Below are 21,843 nucleotides of genomic sequence, written 5' to 3'. Positions count from 1 at the left end.
GGCGTATCTAGCCGAAGATCGTGGGTTCGAATCCCGCTCGTGCCATTAACTTTTTTCATCTCAACTAAAAACCTTAATTAATTGTAATGTATTAATTGGTCAAGCGGACCACGAAATTAGTGAATTTAATGTGTTTAAGAAGGAATGAATGAGTTTGGATCTAGGAACTGCATGCGTTGGGTGCGGAGTTGCTTAGCTGTTGACAGTACCGAGTCAGCTGGACGGATAAGACCAACCGGGGAAGGTGATCCTCTCTGGAAGATTAACCACCTAATTAAATGAAAAACTTAAATTTCCCGTTAAAATATATTTGGGACAGATTTTTCTCAAATAAATCAAACAGAGGATATGAATATGAAATGCGTTTCATTTGTAATTGCTCGTAAAAAAGATCGAGGAATATCAGGATTGTAATTGCTCGTTCCAGGAATTTATCTCCTCTTTCTTCAATTATAGAATAATCTCCGGCAATCGTGTAATTGGATTGGATTTGTTCATTTTGTCCCGTCCTTACTACCATTTACTCAGAGAATTATTTATCATCTGTTTATTTACAACCAGAAAAAAAATCAATACCCTCTTCCCTTAGTTTATTTTGGTAAAATGATATTTTGCTGATTATAGTTATGTACCAATAAATTCCAAGATAATTGTGTTTCTCATGTTTCTTCGTTCGCCAATCTTCAATTCATTGTAAATATTAATGATCAAATATGAATAGGGATATTTGTAATTAGTTCTTATTCTAATAATTTTAATAAATTTAACCAATATATTCTTGTTAGTTGAATAAAATAAACCAAAATACAAACCAAAACCGTACAAATGTTAATCCTCATTTTTAATAAAGGATTTACTTAAGAACAGTAAACATGAAGATTAATAATTTTTGTAAATAAACACCTTTTCTCGTCTTTTCTCCATTTTGATCCAGTTGTATTCTCTTTAACCATTGAACCAGAGGTTCGCAAAATTATTATGAGAAAGAGTCATTGAGGTTAAAGGCAAGTGGATATGAGGCAGTTGGGATTTCTCAGAGCGTGGTTTAGCCCGATTCCGAGACTAGAAATGCCAATTGAGCATTGGAGGCCTGGTAGTCGACCTCAGCGCTTTATGATGCTAAGGGAGGACAGAAATACTGTCAAAGCTGCAAGTCGGAACCCTTTCCATAGTGCCTGCTAGATCCTAGATGAAGTACAACAGAAGATGTTTTGGCAAGGCATTGACACAAACGTCTGTAAGAAGTTGGCCTCACATCGTATGCCCCTTTGAGATGGCCTGCAGCAACAGCCCACCACCTGCAACTCAGGAGAATATGCGAGCACCCAGAAGAGAATACCAATTGGAACGCTGTTACATTTACTAATGAGTCAATCTGTCTGTATAGTGATAGCAAGTACCGATGAGTCTACCGAGAACAGGGGATGCGTACAATGCCCCAGTTCGTGCTCCTCTCGGGCAGTTTGGAAGAGGCGGTGTAATGATCTGGGCTGGGAATTACACTGGAGGAACTGGACTCCATATTGTTGAAGGTAACCTCACCGCAGTCCTTTATTTCCAAGAAATTATCGAAGAATACATCCTTCCAACCAGGGACCTCATTGGCAGGGATTTGCGATTTCTGAATTACAATGCCAGACCTCATAAAGGTTTGTTTGTTCATCAATGTTTAAAAAACCTGGAAATTGCCCATCAGCCACTTCCCCTATTATCATTTCCAGACCTCAATCCTATTGATCCCATGTGGGATGCGTTGCAGAGGCTTTTCGATCACCATCTGCAGCCAGTTGACCTGCAACAACCGAGTGCAGCGTTGCAACATCTACGGGGTGAAATTCCTTATGAAATTGGTGACAACTACAATTCACTACTTTCGTGGTCCGCTTGACCAATTAATATATGACAATTAATTAAGGTTTTTAGTTGAGATGAAAAAAAGCTAATGGCACGAGAGGGATTCGAACCCACGACCTTCGGCTAGATACGCCACTGCTCTACCACCTGAGCTATCGTGACCTCGATCCTCTCAGATATCAACTCCCCATCTCAACCCTTTATGTTTACTAATAAGTCCCGTTCCCATCCGCCACTACTCATTTGAGGGACTTTTCAGCATAATCATAGCGTCTACAACGCTTATATACTGCCGTCCGATCCGCCGTATCCCGTGTGTATAACGATGGTCATGCGCAAGTTTCGTGCGAAAGTCACAGATAGAAGACAGCCTCTTCTATAAGTACCCGCCAGGGGTCTCACCACGGCCAACTACGAGTCCAGCTTGTGCTTTAGAAAGGTTGCCAAGCCCTCAGGGCTACACCATTATCTTGCGCCCGGACACAAGGGTAGTAGACAAGGGTTGGGAGAGGTCACAGGAAACAATGAAGGAACCTGGAGTGAGAGAGGGATGTGAATGAGGACACGAGGTACACCTTTCTTAGGCCCTGAGCCTTAACCACATGTACCACCCGTCGTCATCGTAGTTCCACATTAAGCACTGTTGGGCAGTTTGGAAGAGGCGGTGTAATGATCTGGGCTGGGATTTACACTGGAGGGCGAACTAGACGTTGTTAAAGGTGACCTCACCGCAGTCCGTTATGTCCAAGAAATTATCGAGGAGTACATCCCTCAAACCAGGGCCCTCATTGGCAGGGATTTTCGATTTCTGGTTGACAATACCAGACCTCATAGAGGCAGAGTTGTTCATCAATGTTTAGAAGACCTGGGAATGTTCCATCTGCCCCGTTCCCCCATCAATCCCTTGAGAACATGTGGGATGCGTTGCAGAGAAGACTTTTCGATCACCCACCACGATTGACCTGCAACAACTGAGTGCAGCGGTGCAACATCTATGGAGTGAAATTTCTTACAAACCTTTATGGCACATATTAAACAAGTTTGGAAATGGCCATCTATTGGCCCAGTGTGACAAGGGCCTATCTTTGCGACCAATACATTGGCCTGTCATGGCCCATACTGTACAGGGCTGTTACAGAACGGAACAAAAACGGCAAAGGAGGGCGGAACTAAATGCCATAACCCTCGCATCGAGTATCATAAAAAAAACCATGAATCTTTTATGTACTGATCCTCTCAGTGCGGTCCAAAAGCTCAGGAGAATATCCACAGTGGACAGCCTTCCCATCCTGACCCCCAGCTGATTTAAGGCTATTAGTTTCAAATGGTGTAAAAGAAGAATGGAGAAATTGCAGGGTTAAAAAAACTAGAGATGATCATGCTAACTGTAGCAGGTTAAGAAAGACTACGATCCCTGGTCAAAAGAGGTCGTGTCGAAAAGGGAAAAAAGTCATACAAGAAAAAGGATCTTTTCTTACATTCTTTCAGAATACCCACTGGGCATTAAATTTAAATAACTCATGCTTTTTTTAGGGTTATCTAAATAAACTAGTCTCATAATATATTGGGTGAAAATAAAAATTCCGTTATGCAGGATAAAATTATAAATCTGATAAAAAATGTGAATTATTGTTTTACATTAAGCACTTTCTCACCATTTTCACGCCTGGAAATACATAAATAAACTCATTAAAAAAATAAAAATGATCGTTTTTCTTCCTAAGCGCCAAAAAGTTGAAAGGAATTGTCTTTAAACGAAATTTATACATATTTGATGATTCATTCTAGTACGACTCGTACACGGCCTGGAAAAAATTGATAAATCGACCGAAATGGGTAATATCAAGCTGGAAACCGTTAAAAAATAAGGAAGAATGTTACAATCCTGGTGTTATAAATCAATGAAGGCATATCCGATTCCCCCCTGAACGGTAATCGACGTAGTCATGGTGACAAACAGGTTTATTAAGAATCATACCAAGCATTTACATGAACACTTCCAAAGTTTAGCGTTTATTCAAACCCAAGCCGAACAAATCTACCCAAATTGGACAGTTTTCTTTGTTAAATATAATGATGTATTGATAATTAATTCTGTAAATTTTGAATAATAAGTTGTAACAATTTTTTATTAAAGTCTATTTGTGTATATGTGTTTATTTTAAAACTATCCGATTGTTTTTTTTTTTAGATTTTTCATTCATACCGTACCAAAAGGACACTTTATGCGACGTCTATGTGAAAAAGATTTACAGAACAAGAAACCGTCGAATTTTTCGCTAGGTTTTCAAACATGGATTTAAAAGTATGATTGTATATGGGAACATTTGTCGGATAAAAACGATAGGGAGAGGAAAAATCGTAATTCTCAGGCTCGTTTCGAAATGATCGATATCACCCCAGAGATCAGATTGCACTCTACAGTCTCGTGTGTGCGAGAAATATGTAAAGGAAACAAAATAAAGGCTAAACACACCTCAAAACAATTTACGATTTTACACAAACAAAAAACCTTATACTCGAATAAAAATGATTTTGCATTTCCAAAAAAAAAAAAACCCAAAGTATTTTCCTATTTGTACGTCATTTTAAATATTCGACCAATGTGAGAATGCTGGGCAGGTTTTCTAATAAGGCGAAAATTTGTGCCTTTGAATAAAACCCACCATTAAAATACACTGGAGGAAAAAGATTTTCTGCAAAACGACCTGGCTAAATTATTTGAAAATTATACCGAATGTTTCTGAGAAAACCCGTCGCATTGAAACGAGGAGTTAATTTTTCCTATTCGCCGAGGAGGGAAAAAATTAATAATCGATGATAGCTTTAATTCCTGCTTTCTAATTGCTTAACAAAAGGATAATCTATCGAATGAGATGACGCAATTAAAAAAATCATGTAATAAATTATCATTATAATAACATATGATAATAATTATGCAGATTTGCTTAGTGGCCATAATTGATCATATTAATTATTCCAATTAATTATTCTTCTTATCTAAGGCTTTTGGTTGAGATGAAAAATTAGTGTCACGGGCAGGATTCGAACCCACAACCTTCGGCTCAATACATGCTTTAAACACTTGAAGCATGGTTAGAGTGTATTGAGCTTAAGGTTGTGGGTTCGAATCCTGCCCATGACACTAATTTTTCATCTCATCCATAAACCTTACATAAAAAAGAATAATTAATTGGAATAAATATTATAATGAACGGATTTAAAAACAATAGGTCAATGCTTCAATTTATTTTATTTTGTTATTAAATTGATATCTATAATTATTATTTTCAATCTCGATACTAAAATAATCGCTCAATGAATTATCCAGAAGGGAAAAAAAAGTATTTTAAACAAAGTATTTTTGTTTATGAAACTTTGTCATTATGACTTTATGAAAAATTGACAGGGATTTCCTTCAATAATGCTGAAGCTTATCAAATGTCAAAAACAAGTCATTATTAGCAAAAATAATACAAATACAAATAAATATACACATATGAACATATATACATACCATATTCAATATAGATAAGAAATGGAACATGGGAGCCCATCTTTATGTTAGGTTATAGTGTCAGACCAATATGGCCAATCCTCAATCAGGTTAACATGATACATTTAGTTCATTTAGGCTGGGGGGGCTCATTGTTCAGCAGTGCTCTTAACTGCATTTAGCTTATTCCTAAACAAAACTGAACAAATGGCAGGCCCGCTGATCAGCCTGGCTGGATTGGTGGCCATCTTGGCACTTTTTTAATTTTTAATGGCTTTGCATTTCCACATTAGTCGTTTAAAAAAATTGTGTGAGTGTGTATATATAAGATATAACATAAGGAACACAAAAGTAAAATAATAAATCAAAAGAACAAGTATTAAATTTTTTTTTTTTGCCTTATGATCTTTGCATATTAGCCATGACGAATTCTTATATATATGTTGTTCAAATTGGGGGTTATCGGGAAAAAAGGGCCAGAGGCGACGGTGGGAATCGAACCCACGACCGCGGCGTGAGAGTCTCTCATGCTGACCACTCGGCTACCGCGGTCCCCAAGTATTAAATTTAATTGAATATAAAGTTGTAACAAAAATAAAATGAAATACATCATTTAATTCAGTTATATGAATAAACGAAAATAAATTTATATAAACTGCAAGATCAGTAGTTTATTATTATAGAAAATTAAGATACTGCATAATTATTTATTTCTATTTTATTTTTTAAATTGTTTAAAATTTATTTTAAATTTTATTTTCAATCTCTGACATATCGCAAAGGGAACAGCTGCTCACTTCTCGCTTTAATTGTCCAACTTATATAATTAATTAGAATTTCGTTATTTATGTAATTTATATATTTTAGGTTAAAATTCAATTCTTTGTAAATTCTGCTAGAGGAAGAATTCAAGGCCCTTGAAAGACATTTTTCCCTAAAGGATTTTACAATTTTACATTGTATAAGTTTTAAATTAGATTATATCTGAAAATAATTAGTCATTTTATTGACAATTTTATATGGCTGCTTCTACTTGATGGATAAATTCATTAGTAAAAAAATAATAATAGTAAAAAAATAAATAAACAATTATTTTCCATCAAATTTTGTGCTGCCAGTTTCTTAGGCTCATTATAACTAATCTAATGTTAAGATCAAGTGCTAATGAATCGTTGAGATTTGACAGGAATTTTTATTTGGTAGGGAGAGGTCAAGGAGCGTTTTCGAGGCGATCCAACGTTTTCATCAGACTCTACTCCGCTTCGAGTAAACAAACTTGTGCAAAAATGCCCAGCCAAATATCCCAGCCGGTCGAGTTTTCCCTGTCGTGAAGTCAATTTGGACTTTTCTTCTAGATCTAAACATGTTCTATCTGTGCCCTCTGGCGATAGTTGTCCTTCTAGCGACTTCAGTCGATCCTCGCTCGCTGCCCTACTGTACAAAAACGCAAATACCAGACTTGCTTATCGAAGAAGGCGTCATACACATTGTCTACTCAATGAAAAGTCGCTGTCGTCAATGCTACTCATTAGCAGTGATGTAAGTACTTTTAATTCTTCTTCTTAATTATTTTAAAGTTTTACTTTTTACAAAAATTTTGTACAAAGGTAAAATTTTGAGCTTTCAAATATCAGTAAAGTTTAGTTATATCAATGTTTCGTTTCTTTCTATAAAATTTATTTTTTTATTTCTCGTGAGAATTATTTGCTTTGGTTCTGTTAGTCGAAATATGTTTGACCGAGATAGATTCTAATACAAATTCTCAATTTGACGTACAAGATAATATTATCATGTTGATTTCTTTTTTATCATAGATTATTTACTTCATTTATGTAATAATTATCGTTAAATAACAAAAAACTGGATCTACTTATTAAAAAAACAGCATATCGGTCCACTTTTCTGAACGTTATATTTTATTGCATAATCGGATGGGATTAAGAAAAGACAACAATAATAACAAATAATTCAAAGGGAAAAGTTGCCTTATAATTCAAAGTCGTAACTCAATCAAATTTATTGAATTTGTTCATTTTTATTAAAAACATAAAATATCGGTATTAATTTTGATTTACTATACGTGATAAGTACATGATAAAAAAAAAATTAACGTGCTTCTCAACAAAAAGAGGGCACTTATATCTGCCATAAAATATATTTTTTTAATATAACTAAAAATTTTGTTTTAGTAAGATTCACTGTATATATAATACTTCATTTTTACATTTCAAAGATATGCCAGCGAGGCAGAAAAGGAATTGAAATAAATAATATTATTATTGCTTTGAAAAAAATTAATTTAGGCAGCTTTACCGAGATGAAATTTGCCTTTAAAGTTTAATAATTAATATTAAAAAACAACAAAAATCAATAAATCAAGCCCAAAAGGAAATTTTACGAGAAAATATTAATAAGTAATAAGTCAAACAATTTCCTATTATCCCACCTTCAAGAAGGAAAAATCATAGGTTAATAAGTCAAAGTTCGTTGGTGTTATTTTGATACTACCAAAACAATTTGGTTTATCTTTCTTACTTTGTGTTTAATCACAAAAAATATTCTTGATTTACAATATGTTTGAGTTGTTAAATGTTGTTTTATTTTTAACTTGATTTCTTGTTTTTGTTTAAGAACTATTGTATATTTTACTTTATATTTTGACAAAACCAAACAAAATGTATTTATGTTTTAAGCTATATTTACTTTATATGATCATAATTGTATTGTTAACTTATAATTCCATGCAAATAGCTGCTGATAAGTCAAACTTTCATATAAAAATATTAATTAAATTAATAAATAGTATCCAAGATGGTAGTTTCAATAATTTAATTCTTCCAGTCTGGTAATGGTATATAATTGGTAAAAAAAAAGTGGTCCAATAGTTTTCTGGATTTATTTTTGCCTCCTGTAAGTCCACTCCATCCTTGCAAAAATGTATTTTTATTAAGAGTTTTAGTTTCGGGGGCACTTTTCAGCCACCCCTCTTCAGACTTTATGTTTTATATTATAATTATTGCACTCTTAATAATATTACATGACTTATTTCTTTCTGTAATCTGGTTTGGGATGTTATTGAGTATGTGGTCCTATTTTTTTTATTTTTTTCAATTAGTGTAAATAAGTATTTTGAATTATCCGTAATATGTGATGGATAGATAGCATGAGATCTACATTTTAGATTACATCTACATTTTCTTTTTGAACACTTTAAAATATCAATATATATTTTTTAATTTCTCTACTGCAATTAGAGTACTCGGTTATTATGTAATTTTATTAGTTTGATTACATAAATCATCGTAATAGGCATACACAGATCAATAACAACTTTTCTAACACACAACAACCATTTGTGTAATTTTGACTGTTTGCGGAATTTAATAGATTCAAGGTTGACTTGATTTTTTCTAATGTTCGTATAAATAGCAAACTGAGAGGACTGTTTGGAACGTATAAATTCTTGACTAGTAAATGTGTAAAAATAGACAAAAAGACAAAATGGCTACACCCCGACTACTGCACCACCCAAATGCTATCAGGTCATGGAAACTTCGCAAGCTATCTTCATAAATATAAGAAAAGAGATAGCCCTTTATGCTCCATTTGCAACACTGAACATAAACTCTTCAGCTGTATCAATTTCAAGGCAGAAAGAGAACGTTTGCGAAAGACCATTACCTCAGCAGAATGGCCGCCTAATCTCCAAAAGCTAGTCTGTGATATCAAATCTTTTGGCGCACTAAAAGACTTTGCCTCAAATACGCTTAAATGAACAAGTCCCTATTTATTCTAATTATTAAGTCCTAGATATTGTTATTATTGTTAGAATTTTATTACAGTTATTTATTTATTGCATAATTAAACATAGGTTTAGGGTTCCGGGCTGTTTTCCTCTTCTTAGTAAGAAAATTTTAGATAATATAAATAGATAGAAAATAAAACCAAGGAAAAGTAAATGTGCAAGGGGAAACCAGCAAGGGAAGACCTTTTGTTTTAGGTTCTAAAATGAAAATATGGTCCCTTCAAAAACCGACCAGCGGTCTCGCCTGAAGGAAAGATCGTTGGGAGGTATTTTTATCCCATTTATTTGAAATCCCTTAGATATACAAACTCGATTAAGCTAAAGCGTTTGTCCGACGGTATGGGGTCTTCCTCAGGTACGGCGGGGTGGTGGAAAGGGTAAATAAAAAAAAAAAAGAAAAGACTAGTAAATGTGTATATATAGGTTTTCTTTAATAATTTATTAAATACTTCTGTTCAAAGGGGTATTATTATGACTTTTTTTACCCTTTAAAATTCCAATCGTGCTGATACACAGATGCAAGGTTAGTGTTTGTTATTGACCAACTTTGATAATATTCTGGTCTTTTTAGTTTTTGGGATGTGGTCTTTCAATTAATTCACTGTATTATACATTCGCCTGGGCAAAACCATAGATTCAGATGATGTATTCATCAGGAAAACAATTTCAAAAATAATAATCAAATAAGTTGTGGTTATGATCATCAGAGTTTTTAATCAAACAATGTAATTGACAAATAAGGATAATAATAGCAGGGTTATGAGAAGATCTTATTGGTTAAGAGCACGACTTCTCGATGGCTCCACGAGAACCCGAGCCAGAAATGAGGAAGTGTCCTTACTCGATTAAGAAAGTCATATGCGGTTGGCACATGGGCCAAAAACTGTGCAGGTTTGCTTTTTCGCAGTTTGTTCTATGTTCCACATAAAAGCTTGCCTTGGCTCCTTATAGAGAGCATGTAGCATGCCACCAAATTTAAGAATGGTTCTTGGCCACAGTAGCAAGTTTCTGAGTCCCTGGGTGCTTTTTAATTTTTTATTGTATATAGATTTGTTTTACTTGTTTTGTTTGAGTGCATGTATTTATTAAGGTGAGAGACTGATAGTGAAGACATCACCATTGCCCCTCCATTCTCAGTGTGTGATATTTGTGTTTAGGGTTGATGACAAATTATTTATAAAACATTGACCCTAATTTACATTAGATTATTAATATTGAGAGTAGGTTGATGGAATGTCAACTACTCCAACTATCAGAATGAGTGCAATGTACAGTGTGAATGTATTTATTTGTGCGACTGTATTATCAAAGTTATTCAGTTTTACGCTAGATTATATTTTGGATGTGTTGGGGGCTGAAATGACCTAGTTGTCAAAAGGTCGGTGCCTAACCCCATCGGTTGGGAAGTGATGATCTGAGTATCTGGCATAACAGGGGGAACTCCCCTAATCTATAAATCTAAGGGTCAGCACGTCATGGAGTGAAACAATGTACAACTTCTGAAGTTGATTCAGTTGTTATTCTTACAATTAAAAAAACATGATTTACCATTTTCTTTTGCTTACAATATTATGACAAATCTAGATGCAAGTTTTTGCCTGTGCCCGGTGAGTTGGGAAGCAGGGCAACTTGACCCCGGTAGTAAACAGTATATAGATTTTACAGTTGCCTAGTTGTTAATGGTTTTTATTCATATCCTTGAAAAGGACACGTCGGTCTGTCTTTGCTGCTGGGTGGTAGGTGGATGACTCCATCTCCGAGTGCACCCAAAGTAGTTTACAAGCTTATTAAAAAGTGGAAAAAACATACTTTTTTGGTGGACGTTAAACAAAAATAAAATACACATTAGATATTGCTTTTTGTTATTCGTTCCTGCATGAACATTAAAATTCTCACTGATAAATATTGTTAAATGTTTTTTATAGAGATTGATTGTGCTAATTTGGAATTGAAGAAGTCTTTCTGTTACTTTTAGCAAAATTAAACCAATAGTTACACTAAAAGATGATATTCTTTCTCCTATTGTTTATCCTGAAATGTGATGTAAATAGTGATAAAATTAACGATCGACCTATGGACAGTCACGGGCCACAAGTGTGCTGGGTCGCATGCGAAGATAATCTACGAATCAATTTTAGAAGTGTATTTATTATCATCCCGATATGACCTTATCGATCAATTAAATTAGTTTATTAACAATGCTGACTATTGTAATTCCAATTTTATCAGATCAGTAATCGCAAGTTTGATTTGAAATGTAGTAATTTTTTATTGGCTCAACTAATATAAGTTTTGGAGTCTCCTAGGGGAGTATCTTATCACCATTATTATTTTCACATTTCTTATCAAATTTTATTTACAAAAAAAATCTTCTAAACATCAAATTTCAATTCCTGTTTTCATAAAAGAAGAGTTTTAGGTGTAAGTAGATAATATTGAACTTTCTGTGAAATGTGTGGATAGTAAAATTATGTGTGGAAGTAAATCCAAAATAAAAAAATCTTTTTTTAGTTATTTAATAAATAAAACTACGCTTCTCTTGCAAAGGAGAAATATATGATTCAGAAATAGTTATATTTGCCTAGAGTTTTCCATTTTATGAAGTGCGTTCTTTCAAAACCATATCAAATGTACAAATTGTGTAGAAAAGAAAGTATTCTTATTTCACTGTAACCCCTAATGTTTTTATCAAAATCAGAAATTCTGAATTCGTGTACAAATGTGAGCAGAAAATACTTTTTGAAATAATGTCTTCATGAAAGCAACAAGAGGGTAGGTGAAAAGAGAAATCAAGAATTTTTTGTGCAGTCTTCCGTGTACTGAGTCCAGTAAGGGAAAAATTTGTAAAATTATCTACCAAATAATTAAATTTGAAGTTGAATAAAGTAAAACCTTAAATTTCCAGCAACAGATGCCAGGCCATTAAAAAAATTAGATTTATTTAATTACTTACTTTCTAAGTTTTTCCCCCTCAGATATAGATACAAACTCGCCCGTTCCACACAAATTGTGACCCAAATCTTGCTCGTTCCATTTGTTTACGCCAAAGCTCACTCATAGGACGACCGTGGTTAAACTCTCAGCATGTAGAACGGTTGTGGTTGTGGGGATGATTCTCATAGACACCCCTGACTTTCAGTTTTTTCTGACAGTAGAATACTTTTGGATTTACTTCCACATATAAGCTGCTCAAAAATGAATAGGGAAATTTGTAATTTATTCTTATTCTATTAATTTTAATTAAATTAACTGTTGTATTCTTGTTAGTTATATACAACAAAATAAAAAATACAAACCAAAAACATTATGTTAATCTTCATATTTAATAACGGATTTACATAAGAATAGTAAACAAGAAGATTACTCATTTTGTAAATAAACAACTTTTCTCATCTTTTCTCCATTTTGATCCAGTTGAATTCTGTTTAACCAATGAACCAGAAGTTCGCAAAATTATTATGAGAAAGAGTCATTGAGGTTAAAGGCAAGTGGATATTGCAGAGGTAGTTGGCATTTCTCAGAGCGTGGTTTAGCCCGATTCCGAGACTAGAAATGCCAATTGAGCATTATTGGCCTGGTAGTTGACCTCAGCGCTTTATGATGCTAAGGGAGGACAGAAACACTGTCAAAGCTGCAAGTTGGAACCCTTTCCATAGTGCCTGCTAGATCCTAGATGAAGTACAACAGAAGATGTTTTGGCAAGGCATTGACACAAACGTCTGTAAGAAGTTGGCCTCACATCGTATGCCCCTTTGAGATGGCCTGCAGCAACAGCCCACCACCTGCAACTCAGGAGAATATGCGAGCACCCAGAAGAGAATACCAATTGGAACGCTGTTATGTTTATTAATGAGTCACATTGCTGTGCACAGTGATAGCAAGTGTCGAAGAGTCTACCGAGAACAGGGGATGCATACAATGCCCCAGTTTGTGTTCCTGTAGGGCAGTTTGGAAGAGGTGGTGTAATGATCTGGGCTGTGATTTACACTGGAGGGCGAACTAGACGTCCTATTGTTGAAGGCAACTTCACTGCAGTCCGTTATGTCCAAGAAATTATCTAGGATTCCATAAGGATCATTAATCGAAGCATCCTTCCATCAGGGACCTTATTGGCAGGGATTTGCCATTTCTGAATTGCAATGCCAGACCTAAAGGCAGAGTTGTTCATCAATGTTTAAAAAACCTGGAAATTGCCCATCAGCCACTTCCCCAGGTCTCCAGACCTCAATCCCATTGAGCACGTGGGATGCGTTGCAGAGAAAGCTTTTCGATCACCATCCGCAGCCAGTTGACCTGGAACAACTGAGTGCAGCATTGCAACATCTATGGGGTGAAATTCCTTATGAAATTGGTGACATCTTTATTAACGGTATGCCCAACAGGAGGACATTATACACGGTATTAATTGTTTAAAAAAATTATTGTGTCCAATAAACCAAATTTTGGAATTAAAACCTTTTATTTTGTTATTTTTCAAAATACTTTAATTAAATTTTCCCAATAAAAACCATAATTTTGTAATAAATTTTAATGCAATTTATAATAAAAATTAAAAACACATGCTGGGGAGTAAGTAAATACTGCAAAATTAGCAATATCTCTATTCATTTTGAGCAGTTTTTATTACATAATTTATATAATATTATATATACGTTGTTTTTTAAATAGTGGAAATTTTTAAGACTAATTTGTCTTTTTAATTTTTTGGTTTTTGTTTAAAACAAAATTTCATGTGGTTTTTTTGATATATAAATTGATAGGTCTTGGTCAATACTATCAGGCTAGAAAGGAATTTACAACAAATCCAGTTCATTCTGATTGAAAATCTGTGTCAAAAACCGAAAGCCCCCCCCAAACTGGCTATACATACCAACACTGGGAAAGTTACTTTGTATTCTCTTCTGCGTATTCATGATTTGCTCATAGTAAAATGTATAAGTGTACTGTGAAGAAAACGAAGCTGCTGAAACCAAAAAGTAACCAGCTCATTCTTCTGAAAAAAAATTTTTTAATAAAAATTTTAATGTTAGTTTTGGTAGCCCAAAGACTGACAAATGTTCCACTTGTCACTAACCATCGTAAAACCAACAATACACGCTTTTGTTTTAGGTTACCGATATTGAAAAATCAATTAGCCATCAGTGAAAGAATCGATATTAAATTAATAGTAGCGATGGACAAAGTTGAAGGAAATGGAAAAGAAAAAGGATTAATAAGCTATGGAGATATGAAAATCGATACGACTGGAGAGATTTATCGCAGTCTAGGAAAAAATAATGGATATATTTTTATTATTGACAGGTAATTTTTCTCTATACAATACATATATTATATATTTTTAATATTTAAAGTTTTAATCAACCCAGTCTGCCTGAAAAACAGCTTTTATCCTACTCTCAATTTATTTTGTAGCAAGTTGTTTTGTTTGCTTAAAATTTTTAATAAAACTGTTTATAATTTGCAGATGTCGAAGATTGACATATCGAATAGTTCCAGAGCATGCGATGAAATTTAAGCCTTACGTCTGGGCGACTTTATTATCTACTTTTATCTCTAATCCATGTGGACAATGTCACTTTACACTGTTAGAACAATCGTCGCACGAGATCCGAGTTGAAGAAACTTCGAAAAAAGTCGACACCTCACAGCCTCCATCCAATGTAGGTAGCGATAGTTTATCACCTACTGCAGAAAATGCTGTAAGTACAACGTAAAAAAAAATTCATGCAAGTTGTAATACAATTTTTTTTTTTAACTGTCCAACAGACAAAGGAAAAAGAAGAAACACAAGGGGAAATTGAATTTGTCGAATTCCTGTTAAATAAGCAAAAAGAAAAACAAATAGCAGAAAACAAAGTGGAGAATGTAGTAACAAATTTTTTCTCCTTTTTGAAAGCTGTTTTTGAAACCAAAGAAGAAATGGAAAAACAATCCATATCGAGCGAAAGCAGCTCACAAGAGGGAGTAGAGCCGTCGATAGAAGGATCCAATGAAGCAAGCGATGAAAAAGAAAAGTTGAGAAATCATTACAACAAGCTAATCCCATGGATATACATCGCAAGCGAATATTGATGTGAAATATATAAAATCTCTTACGAATTACAAGAGAAAATAAAATCTACAATTTCATACCTGTGACAAATTGTACAAGAAAATGTGTCGTACGTTTTCTAGTCTTCATCTGAGGATGATGAACTGTTCGAATCGGATGATGATGAAATTTCTGATGAGCTTGTAGAGTCGGGTTCAGAGTCGTCTGAAGATACTGGCCTGTAATTTTAATTTTATATTATTTATTTAATAAGACAAAAGTCATATTTATTTATTTATATAATTCAAAAATAAAATTGTTTAAGCTTATTTGTATATATTAGATCTACTTTGTCCTGAATGAGTATACTTTATATAAATGATTTAATTTATACGAATGTTTTATACTAAAAATGCATAGAAAAAATTGAACTCACTGTTTAAGCTCAACACGGTTTAAAAGATTCGCACAGTAATTGATTTCTTCTTCTTCTTTGACAGAATAAGCTGCAGATTCTAATTCTATTAAATCGAGGCCAATTTCTTCTTTATTTAAGTTAATCTACAACATTAAACAAAAATATTTAACTGTTGCCCTGTGGGTTGTAAATAATTAAAACAGCCATGTTTCAAAAAATGTATACATAAATGAATGTTTCTATTAAAAATATTGCTTCACATTGGAAATTATCCAAAGGGAATTGAGCACAAGTTGGAAGTCAGAGCAAATATGTTCAGGTGCTTCTGTCTATTGGCTACCATTTTGCAAATTCTGCATTATTTGGTTTTGCAGCTGAAAGCAAGAAGCCAATGAAGAAACAACCAAATAGAAGTCCTAAATACATTTTGTTCTACCATTTTCATCAGACCCGGTCAAGAGGTAAGAGAAAAATTATGAGACTCAAACCACTTTGTATCTGGTAGACACATTTATTGAATTAAATTGCCAGGAGGGCAGTGTCAACAAAAGATGGCATTTTGGACAATTAAAACTCACACCACTGGTAAAAAAGAAACTGGACTGCCGTGACGGGTATATTTAAACTCAATATTATTTTAACTGAAAAACTACAATAGTAAGATATTATTTTATCGATGTTTTCTTACATATCGACCTCAACAGTTTAACTTATGATTTTTCCTTCTTGAAGGTGGGATAATAGGTCATCTCATAAAAACCACAACCAGTTTTTCTTTCAATCCACAATGTTTCGGATTTATTTTAATCCTTCCTCAGGTGAGTTAACGCAGTGGTTAAAACAGTGGTCGTCAGTCATTAATATTTTATAACAGTTTATTTTAAAAAAGAGCCAATGTGGTATTTAAGTCTTTCAGACTCCGAACACTGGCTCCTTTTTAAAATAAACTGTTACAAAATATTTTATGTTTATTTATTTAATATGTACATAGGCAATAAATAACATTTTTCATGTTTATGCTAAAATTCCATTACGTTACATAATTTTTTTTTATAAAAAAATTCATATGTAGGTATGATAAAATTTAAATTTTCCTTATTTCATAACTATTATGTTATGAATCTCCTATACAAAATAAACATTCCCATATTTTGGTGGTTGGTGAATGTTTACCACAAACGAATTGCTTGCATTTATCACACGTGGTAAAATATTTATTTTCATTGCCATATCAAATGTCGGCCATCAAGAAAAATGTTTTGTTCTTCTTCCTGCCTCTGAAACTCTTTCAAAATATCATCTGCGCAAGTAAAAACAAAGTTGGCATACATTTCGCTTACTTTCACACCAGAAACTGAATACAAACTAAAAAATGAGAGCTTTAGGGTAAAAGGAAACACCAAGACAATAGACAAAGGGTAAGATATTATAGTGTGAGTAGTAGGACTAAGCTTTTTTCCTACTGGAGCGAGTTTGTATAGTGAGTGTAATAATTGGCCTCTAAAACAACCAACAAAAAATTTGTACTATAGAAAAAATAATGATGTGGACCACAATGAGCGTATCTACATAGTCCCAGGCATCTTTTTATCCACAAAATAACCAATAACAATTACATATCGTTGAGTATAGTATCAGCCTTCATGATTTTGTGTCTGTGATGTCTGAACTGATTGTAAAGTTTTTTTTTAAATAGTTTTTCAAAGTCCTGAGGAAGGCATGAAATACAGCCGAAAGTTCGACAGCAGAAAAACAAGTTTGTTTTTTCTCCTACATGGCTTCATCCCTGATCTCTTTACTCCAATAACAATTACATTTTTGATTTTCCAAAGAAAAATTACTTTAAGTTCAGTCAAGACCTAACAGAGGAATACATTGGAGGGTTAAAAAAAAAAAAAAAAAAAAAAAAAAAAAAAAAAAAAAAAAAAAAAAAAAAAAAAAAAAAAAAAAAAAAAAAAAAAAAAAAACAGCAAATCTGAAGACCCACGATGGCAGTGCGTATGTATACATATAAGGTGAGATGTTTTATAAACAATGAGAATAATAAAGGTCGCAGGATGGAGCTCTGAGGGACACCTATTGACAACTGAATAGAAGATGTCTGCATCACACCATACCGATTGGATTTTATTATCTGCATGTGGCAAAGCCAAATGTACATCCTGATGAACCAAATTTAAATTGAACAACAGTTTTGACAAGAGAATATTGATTGACAGACCTAAAAGCATTTTTTTAAAATATTTTAAAAGTTTTTAAAATAATTTTTTATTGTACAGTTAACCTGATCTCCATGAATATGACTTTCAGTTAATCCACCCAGAACGAAGACCAGATTGAAATAGGTTCGGTATTTTAGTCTTGTCGATGCGAGATTAAATTTGGAAATTCACAATTCTCTCTAAAAACTTGAAATACATTATGGTTTGGTGAATTAATTTTTGGAAGTGGTACAACAATGGGTTCAATCTAATTGGAAATGTATTACTTTTAAATAAAAATGTCTCAAATTTTACACAATAAATTGGAGAATATTTAATAGGAATCTAAGAGGAATATTTCACACCCATTGAATAACCAAACCTTGGGTCATATTCATAGATGGAAAGTAAGGCCTTCAGTGTTTAGAAACTGCTAATTTTTGAAGTGCTTGTTGGAAAAGATACTTCAGCGAACTTCATGTCACAGGATATGTAATATATTAAAGATTATTGTCTACATTTTACAGACGGAAACTTTTGGATCTTATTACTTTAAATCTATTTGCACAATATATTCGAGTTGATATGCTTATATAGAAAAATCTCGATATTTTGTATCACAATATAACATAAAAAAGTGCCGGTCCTTTGATAAAATCTCATTAAATCATGTAAGGTATTTTTTTCTGTCTTCAAGGTAGACAAAACATAATTAAAGAGGTAGGGGTTTTCTTTTAAGGAAGGCCTGAGCTCCATGCCTCGTAGTAGACTAGAAGGGTCTATTGTGACCAGTGGAGGGTGTTTCCAGGATTTTGTTTGATCCACCCGATGCCATTGATTCAAAATAAAACACATTGCTGCAATGAATATCGCTGACAAAGCGTGAAAAAGGAAAGCAACCAAATTGATCAATATTTTCCAAAATACATATGTGTAGTATTTAGTGATCATTAATTAATGATTATTTAGAGATTGTGAGATGCAGTCTGGTGTATGGTCAGACAGATCTCTAACCAATATACATAAAAAGTTTATAAAAAAAAACATATATGTACACATAAAAAATAAACACTTTTTTTACATATGTATATATGTATAATACACACAAAAAATTAAAAATGTAAAAATAACCTATTTTTCATTGTTTATCCTCGATATACTATAATCTCAATATAGTGAAAATGTCGATATATCGTACTTATTTCTCGTCTCCTTGTACAATATATTGGAATTTAATGATTCTTTAAAAGCAATAAAATTCAAATAACTTATACCTGACTGAAATAAAGAGCTAGATGTGAGATCTTCTTTTCAGATATTTTTTGCAACCAAATACAGTAATCTGTAATGTAAAGCTGGTTCAAAAGGTACCTCGGCTCACTCTGGTTGAACATCTTATGAATTTCTATCAAGCATTTTAATATTTGCCTTTTGCCTATAAAATTATAATTTGAAATGTAGTTTAAACAAAATCAATGAAACTGAACAAACATACCCTTTAAAAGAATAGCATGAGTGTCTCCTAAAACTTTCATACTTAAATCCCAATTCCTGTACAGAGGAAAAATGAGTGATCTTCGAACACATGCAGTTTTCACTTCTGTTATGTCTTGAAAAGACTAAAGAAAAATTGTCAATAATAATTATTATTTTTCTTCAAATGTTAATAAAGAATGTACCTGAAAACAGGATAGAGTAGAACTCAATTTGTTAACAGTCCAAGCAGATTCGACATTATTCTCTTCTCCCTGAGTCGTACGGTAGTTGTATGCGTATGCAAACAGTATATCAACGAGGGATAAAAGAGCAACTTTAGTTTCATTAGAGTTCATAATATAATCTCTGTTTCCTAACTCTTTAAGATAGTTTTTTTCTTCTTGATGTAAGCTAACTGCATTACACATAATGAAAATGTTAAAAAAAAATCAAAATAGGATATTTCATTAATAAATAAGTACCATTTTCTTTGTCAAACCAAGGTGGTACAAAATGCATGAGTTGTTCCTGCTCTCCAGGTTCCATCAAGTCAGCCAAATAATGCTCTTCGGAGAATTTATTATTTTCAATTTCAATCCTTAGAGACTTTCTATCTTGTGGCGAGACCTTGGCAGCATCAGGCAAATCCAGTATTTCATTAAACTCTTCCTACAAGAATAATGTAAAAAAAAATATATATAAAAATTTATTTTGTTGCCTTGTGTTAAATTACCTACCCGCAGTTCTCTTTCCTTTCCACACATTTTATTGGCAAAGCCGTAACTCGGTAAGCCACTAACATCTTCGGTGAAAATCTCCTGATCTATGTACCAATCATCGACATCATCTTCATTTTCAATATCGTTGGATTCTACTGACATATTATTTGACTCGTCTACAATACAAAAATAATTTATAAAACTTAAAATATGATTAAGTAGTATTTCTTATCGTGAAATTGAATAGCGATCAATGTATGATATGTAATTGCAATGATGCAAAACTGGAACAAATTAATAATTTACATGTGGGAATGTAGTATTTAATGATAAATGATCAACGTTTTTATTGAATCTTATTCAATCTAGAAGCTTTTCATGCCTTGGCTCCATACAGAGAGCGTGTAGGCATGCTGCCGAATTTAAGAATGGTTCTCGGGCACAGTAACAAGTTTCTGGGTTCCCTGTTCTGTTTTTTAGAAGATGTAGCTTTAATTTATTGTGTTTATATGCCTTTTGCGGTTCTGTGTTTTGTCTGAGTGTGCGTATTTATTATTATTTATAAGTTGAAATACAGCGTCACTATCACCCCTGCAGTAGTGTGATTGTTTAGGGTCAATATTTATGAAAGTATTCCACCGATCTTAATTTAGATTTAGTAGATTAGTTTATTATTATTGTGTGTAGGTCGAATGAGAAATATCGAGTACTCCACTGACTAATCAGAATGAGGGCAATGTACATAGGTGTGAATGGTTTTTATGTATGCAAGCCAGTTTTAAGCTAGTTGTGTTTGGGGCCGAAATGACAACTGTAGAAAACCCCCGTTGGTGCCTAACTCCAACTGGTTGGGAACCGACCTCCTGGGCTTAAGGGACTAGCAACCAAACCGCAGAACAGAGCATGTGAACTCTACGGTCAGCACATTGGGGCGTTGCCCTTCAGAATGAACATGTTGGTGCCTAACTCCAACTGGTTGGGAACCGACCTCCTGGGCTTAAGGGACTAGCAACCAAACCGCAGAACAGAGTATGTGAACTCTACGGTCAGCACACTGGGGCTTTGCCCTTCGGAATGAACATAGGTTGCGTTTATCTATTATTCAAGTTACCTTCGACCAAAGATATTTCCGGTCTAAGTTTGTGCTTCTTCGATGGTATAAGAAGTTGGCCGAGTAAGTCTAAATTCTTGAATTCCTCTCCCTCGTTAAGTTTGTTCAGAGTGAATGAGAATTCCCCACTATCAGCGTCATATTTACCACAGGTTTCTTCGATTTCTTTCAATTCCCCAGACAAATGAAGCCTGCGAACAATGGTATAACTTAAAGACAAAAACCTCCAGCATTTATTAATTTCAACTTACCTTAGGTAATAAGGGGAGGAATAAAAGACTACGTTATCATCGTATACAATCAGCTCGGTGTCTTTGGGGTTTGCCATCGGAGCTTTTATAACTAAAATTATTTGGTTTTTAGATTGAGAAATGTTAAAATTTGGAGTCAACATTTTAGCAGATTCACAATTCACTTATACAAAAGCACCAATTGTATATTACTGTATACAACATAACACGCGTGGAAATCACATTGACTAGTAAGGTTACTCCATGTTTATCCACATAAGTTGTCGTATACACATTGATATCAATGAAATATTGTAAACTAAAACAGGGGAAAAATTATAATACTAAAATTAATCTTTTTATTCATACAAAACTCCTTTGGTTTTAAATTCGTCGAAATTAAATTATGTATGAAACAATAATTGCATTCACAATATAAAACACAATGTATAAAAATGTCTTGGCATTCACCAATCGTGACAACATAAAACATTTTTCTTAT

The 21,843-nt window shown here is 33.5% G+C and overlaps 2 protein-coding genes across 3 annotated transcripts; one reads left to right on the top strand and one right to left on the bottom strand.

Moving 5' to 3' along the window:
- Positions 1-6,565: 6,565 nt before the first annotated feature.
- Positions 6,566-15,227, top strand: LOC106674323. Its single transcript, XM_014406986.2, has 4 exons — positions 6,566-6,889; positions 14,265-14,456; positions 14,620-14,854; positions 14,922-15,227. Exons 1-4 carry the CDS (start codon positions 6,714-6,716, stop codon positions 15,225-15,227), a joined length of 909 nt encoding a protein of 302 aa, XP_014262472.1. The 5' UTR covers positions 6,566-6,713.
- LOC106664829 (protein SHQ1 homolog) lies at positions 14,619-21,602 on the bottom strand. Of its 2 annotated transcripts, none has more exons than XM_014390850.2 (10): positions 21,363-21,602; positions 21,112-21,302; positions 20,019-20,176; positions 19,764-19,950; positions 19,485-19,696; positions 19,301-19,424; positions 19,080-19,240; positions 15,623-15,747; positions 15,288-15,425; positions 14,619-14,840 (listed from the first exon to the last, which is right to left on the bottom strand). In XM_014390850.2, the coding sequence occupies exons 1-9, from the start codon at positions 21,503-21,505 to the stop codon at positions 15,326-15,328; spliced, it is 1,401 nt and encodes a 466-aa protein (XP_014246336.1). In that variant the 5' UTR covers positions 21,506-21,602; the 3' UTR covers positions 14,619-14,840; positions 15,288-15,325. The 2 variants fall into 2 exon arrangements, with proteins under 2 accessions (XP_014246336.1, XP_014246340.1); XM_014390854.2 differs by having other exon boundaries at positions 14,619-14,837.
- Positions 21,603-21,843: the final 241 nt, after the last annotated feature.

The sequence above is a fragment of the Cimex lectularius genome, unplaced genomic scaffold (assembly GCF_000648675.2).
Source record: "Cimex lectularius strain Harlan isolate CLEC.00 unplaced genomic scaffold, Clec_2.1 scaffold22, whole genome shotgun sequence".
Taxonomy (NCBI): Eukaryota; Metazoa; Arthropoda; class Insecta; order Hemiptera; family Cimicidae; genus Cimex; species Cimex lectularius.
Note: the sequence above shows the minus strand (reverse complement) of the source record. Positions and strands in the feature narration are given on the sequence as shown.

Excerpts from the sequence above, each read along its gene's own strand:
- LOC106674323 (XM_014406986.2), top strand. The coding sequence starts at position 6,714 with ATGTTCTATCTGTGCCCTCTGGCGATAGTTGTCCTTCTAGCGACTTCA. Across the intron at positions 6,890-14,264 it reads TGCTACTCATTAGCAGTGAT|GTTACCGATATTGAAAAATC; the intron begins GTAAGTACTTTT and ends CTTTTGTTTTAG. Across the intron at positions 14,457-14,619 it reads TATATTTTTATTATTGACAG|ATGTCGAAGATTGACATATC; the intron begins GTAATTTTTCTC and ends TATAATTTGCAG.
- LOC106664829 (XM_014390850.2), bottom strand. The coding sequence starts at position 21,505 with ATGTTGACTCCAAATTTTAACATTTCTCAATCTAAAAACCAAATAATT. Across the intron at positions 19,697-19,763 it reads TTGGTTTGACAAAGAAAATG|TTAGCTTACATCAAGAAGAA; the intron begins GTACTTATTTAT and ends TGTGTAATGCAG. Across the intron at positions 19,425-19,484 it reads CTACTCTATCCTGTTTTCAG|TCTTTTCAAGACATAACAGA; the intron begins GTACATTCTTTA and ends ATTTTTCTTTAG.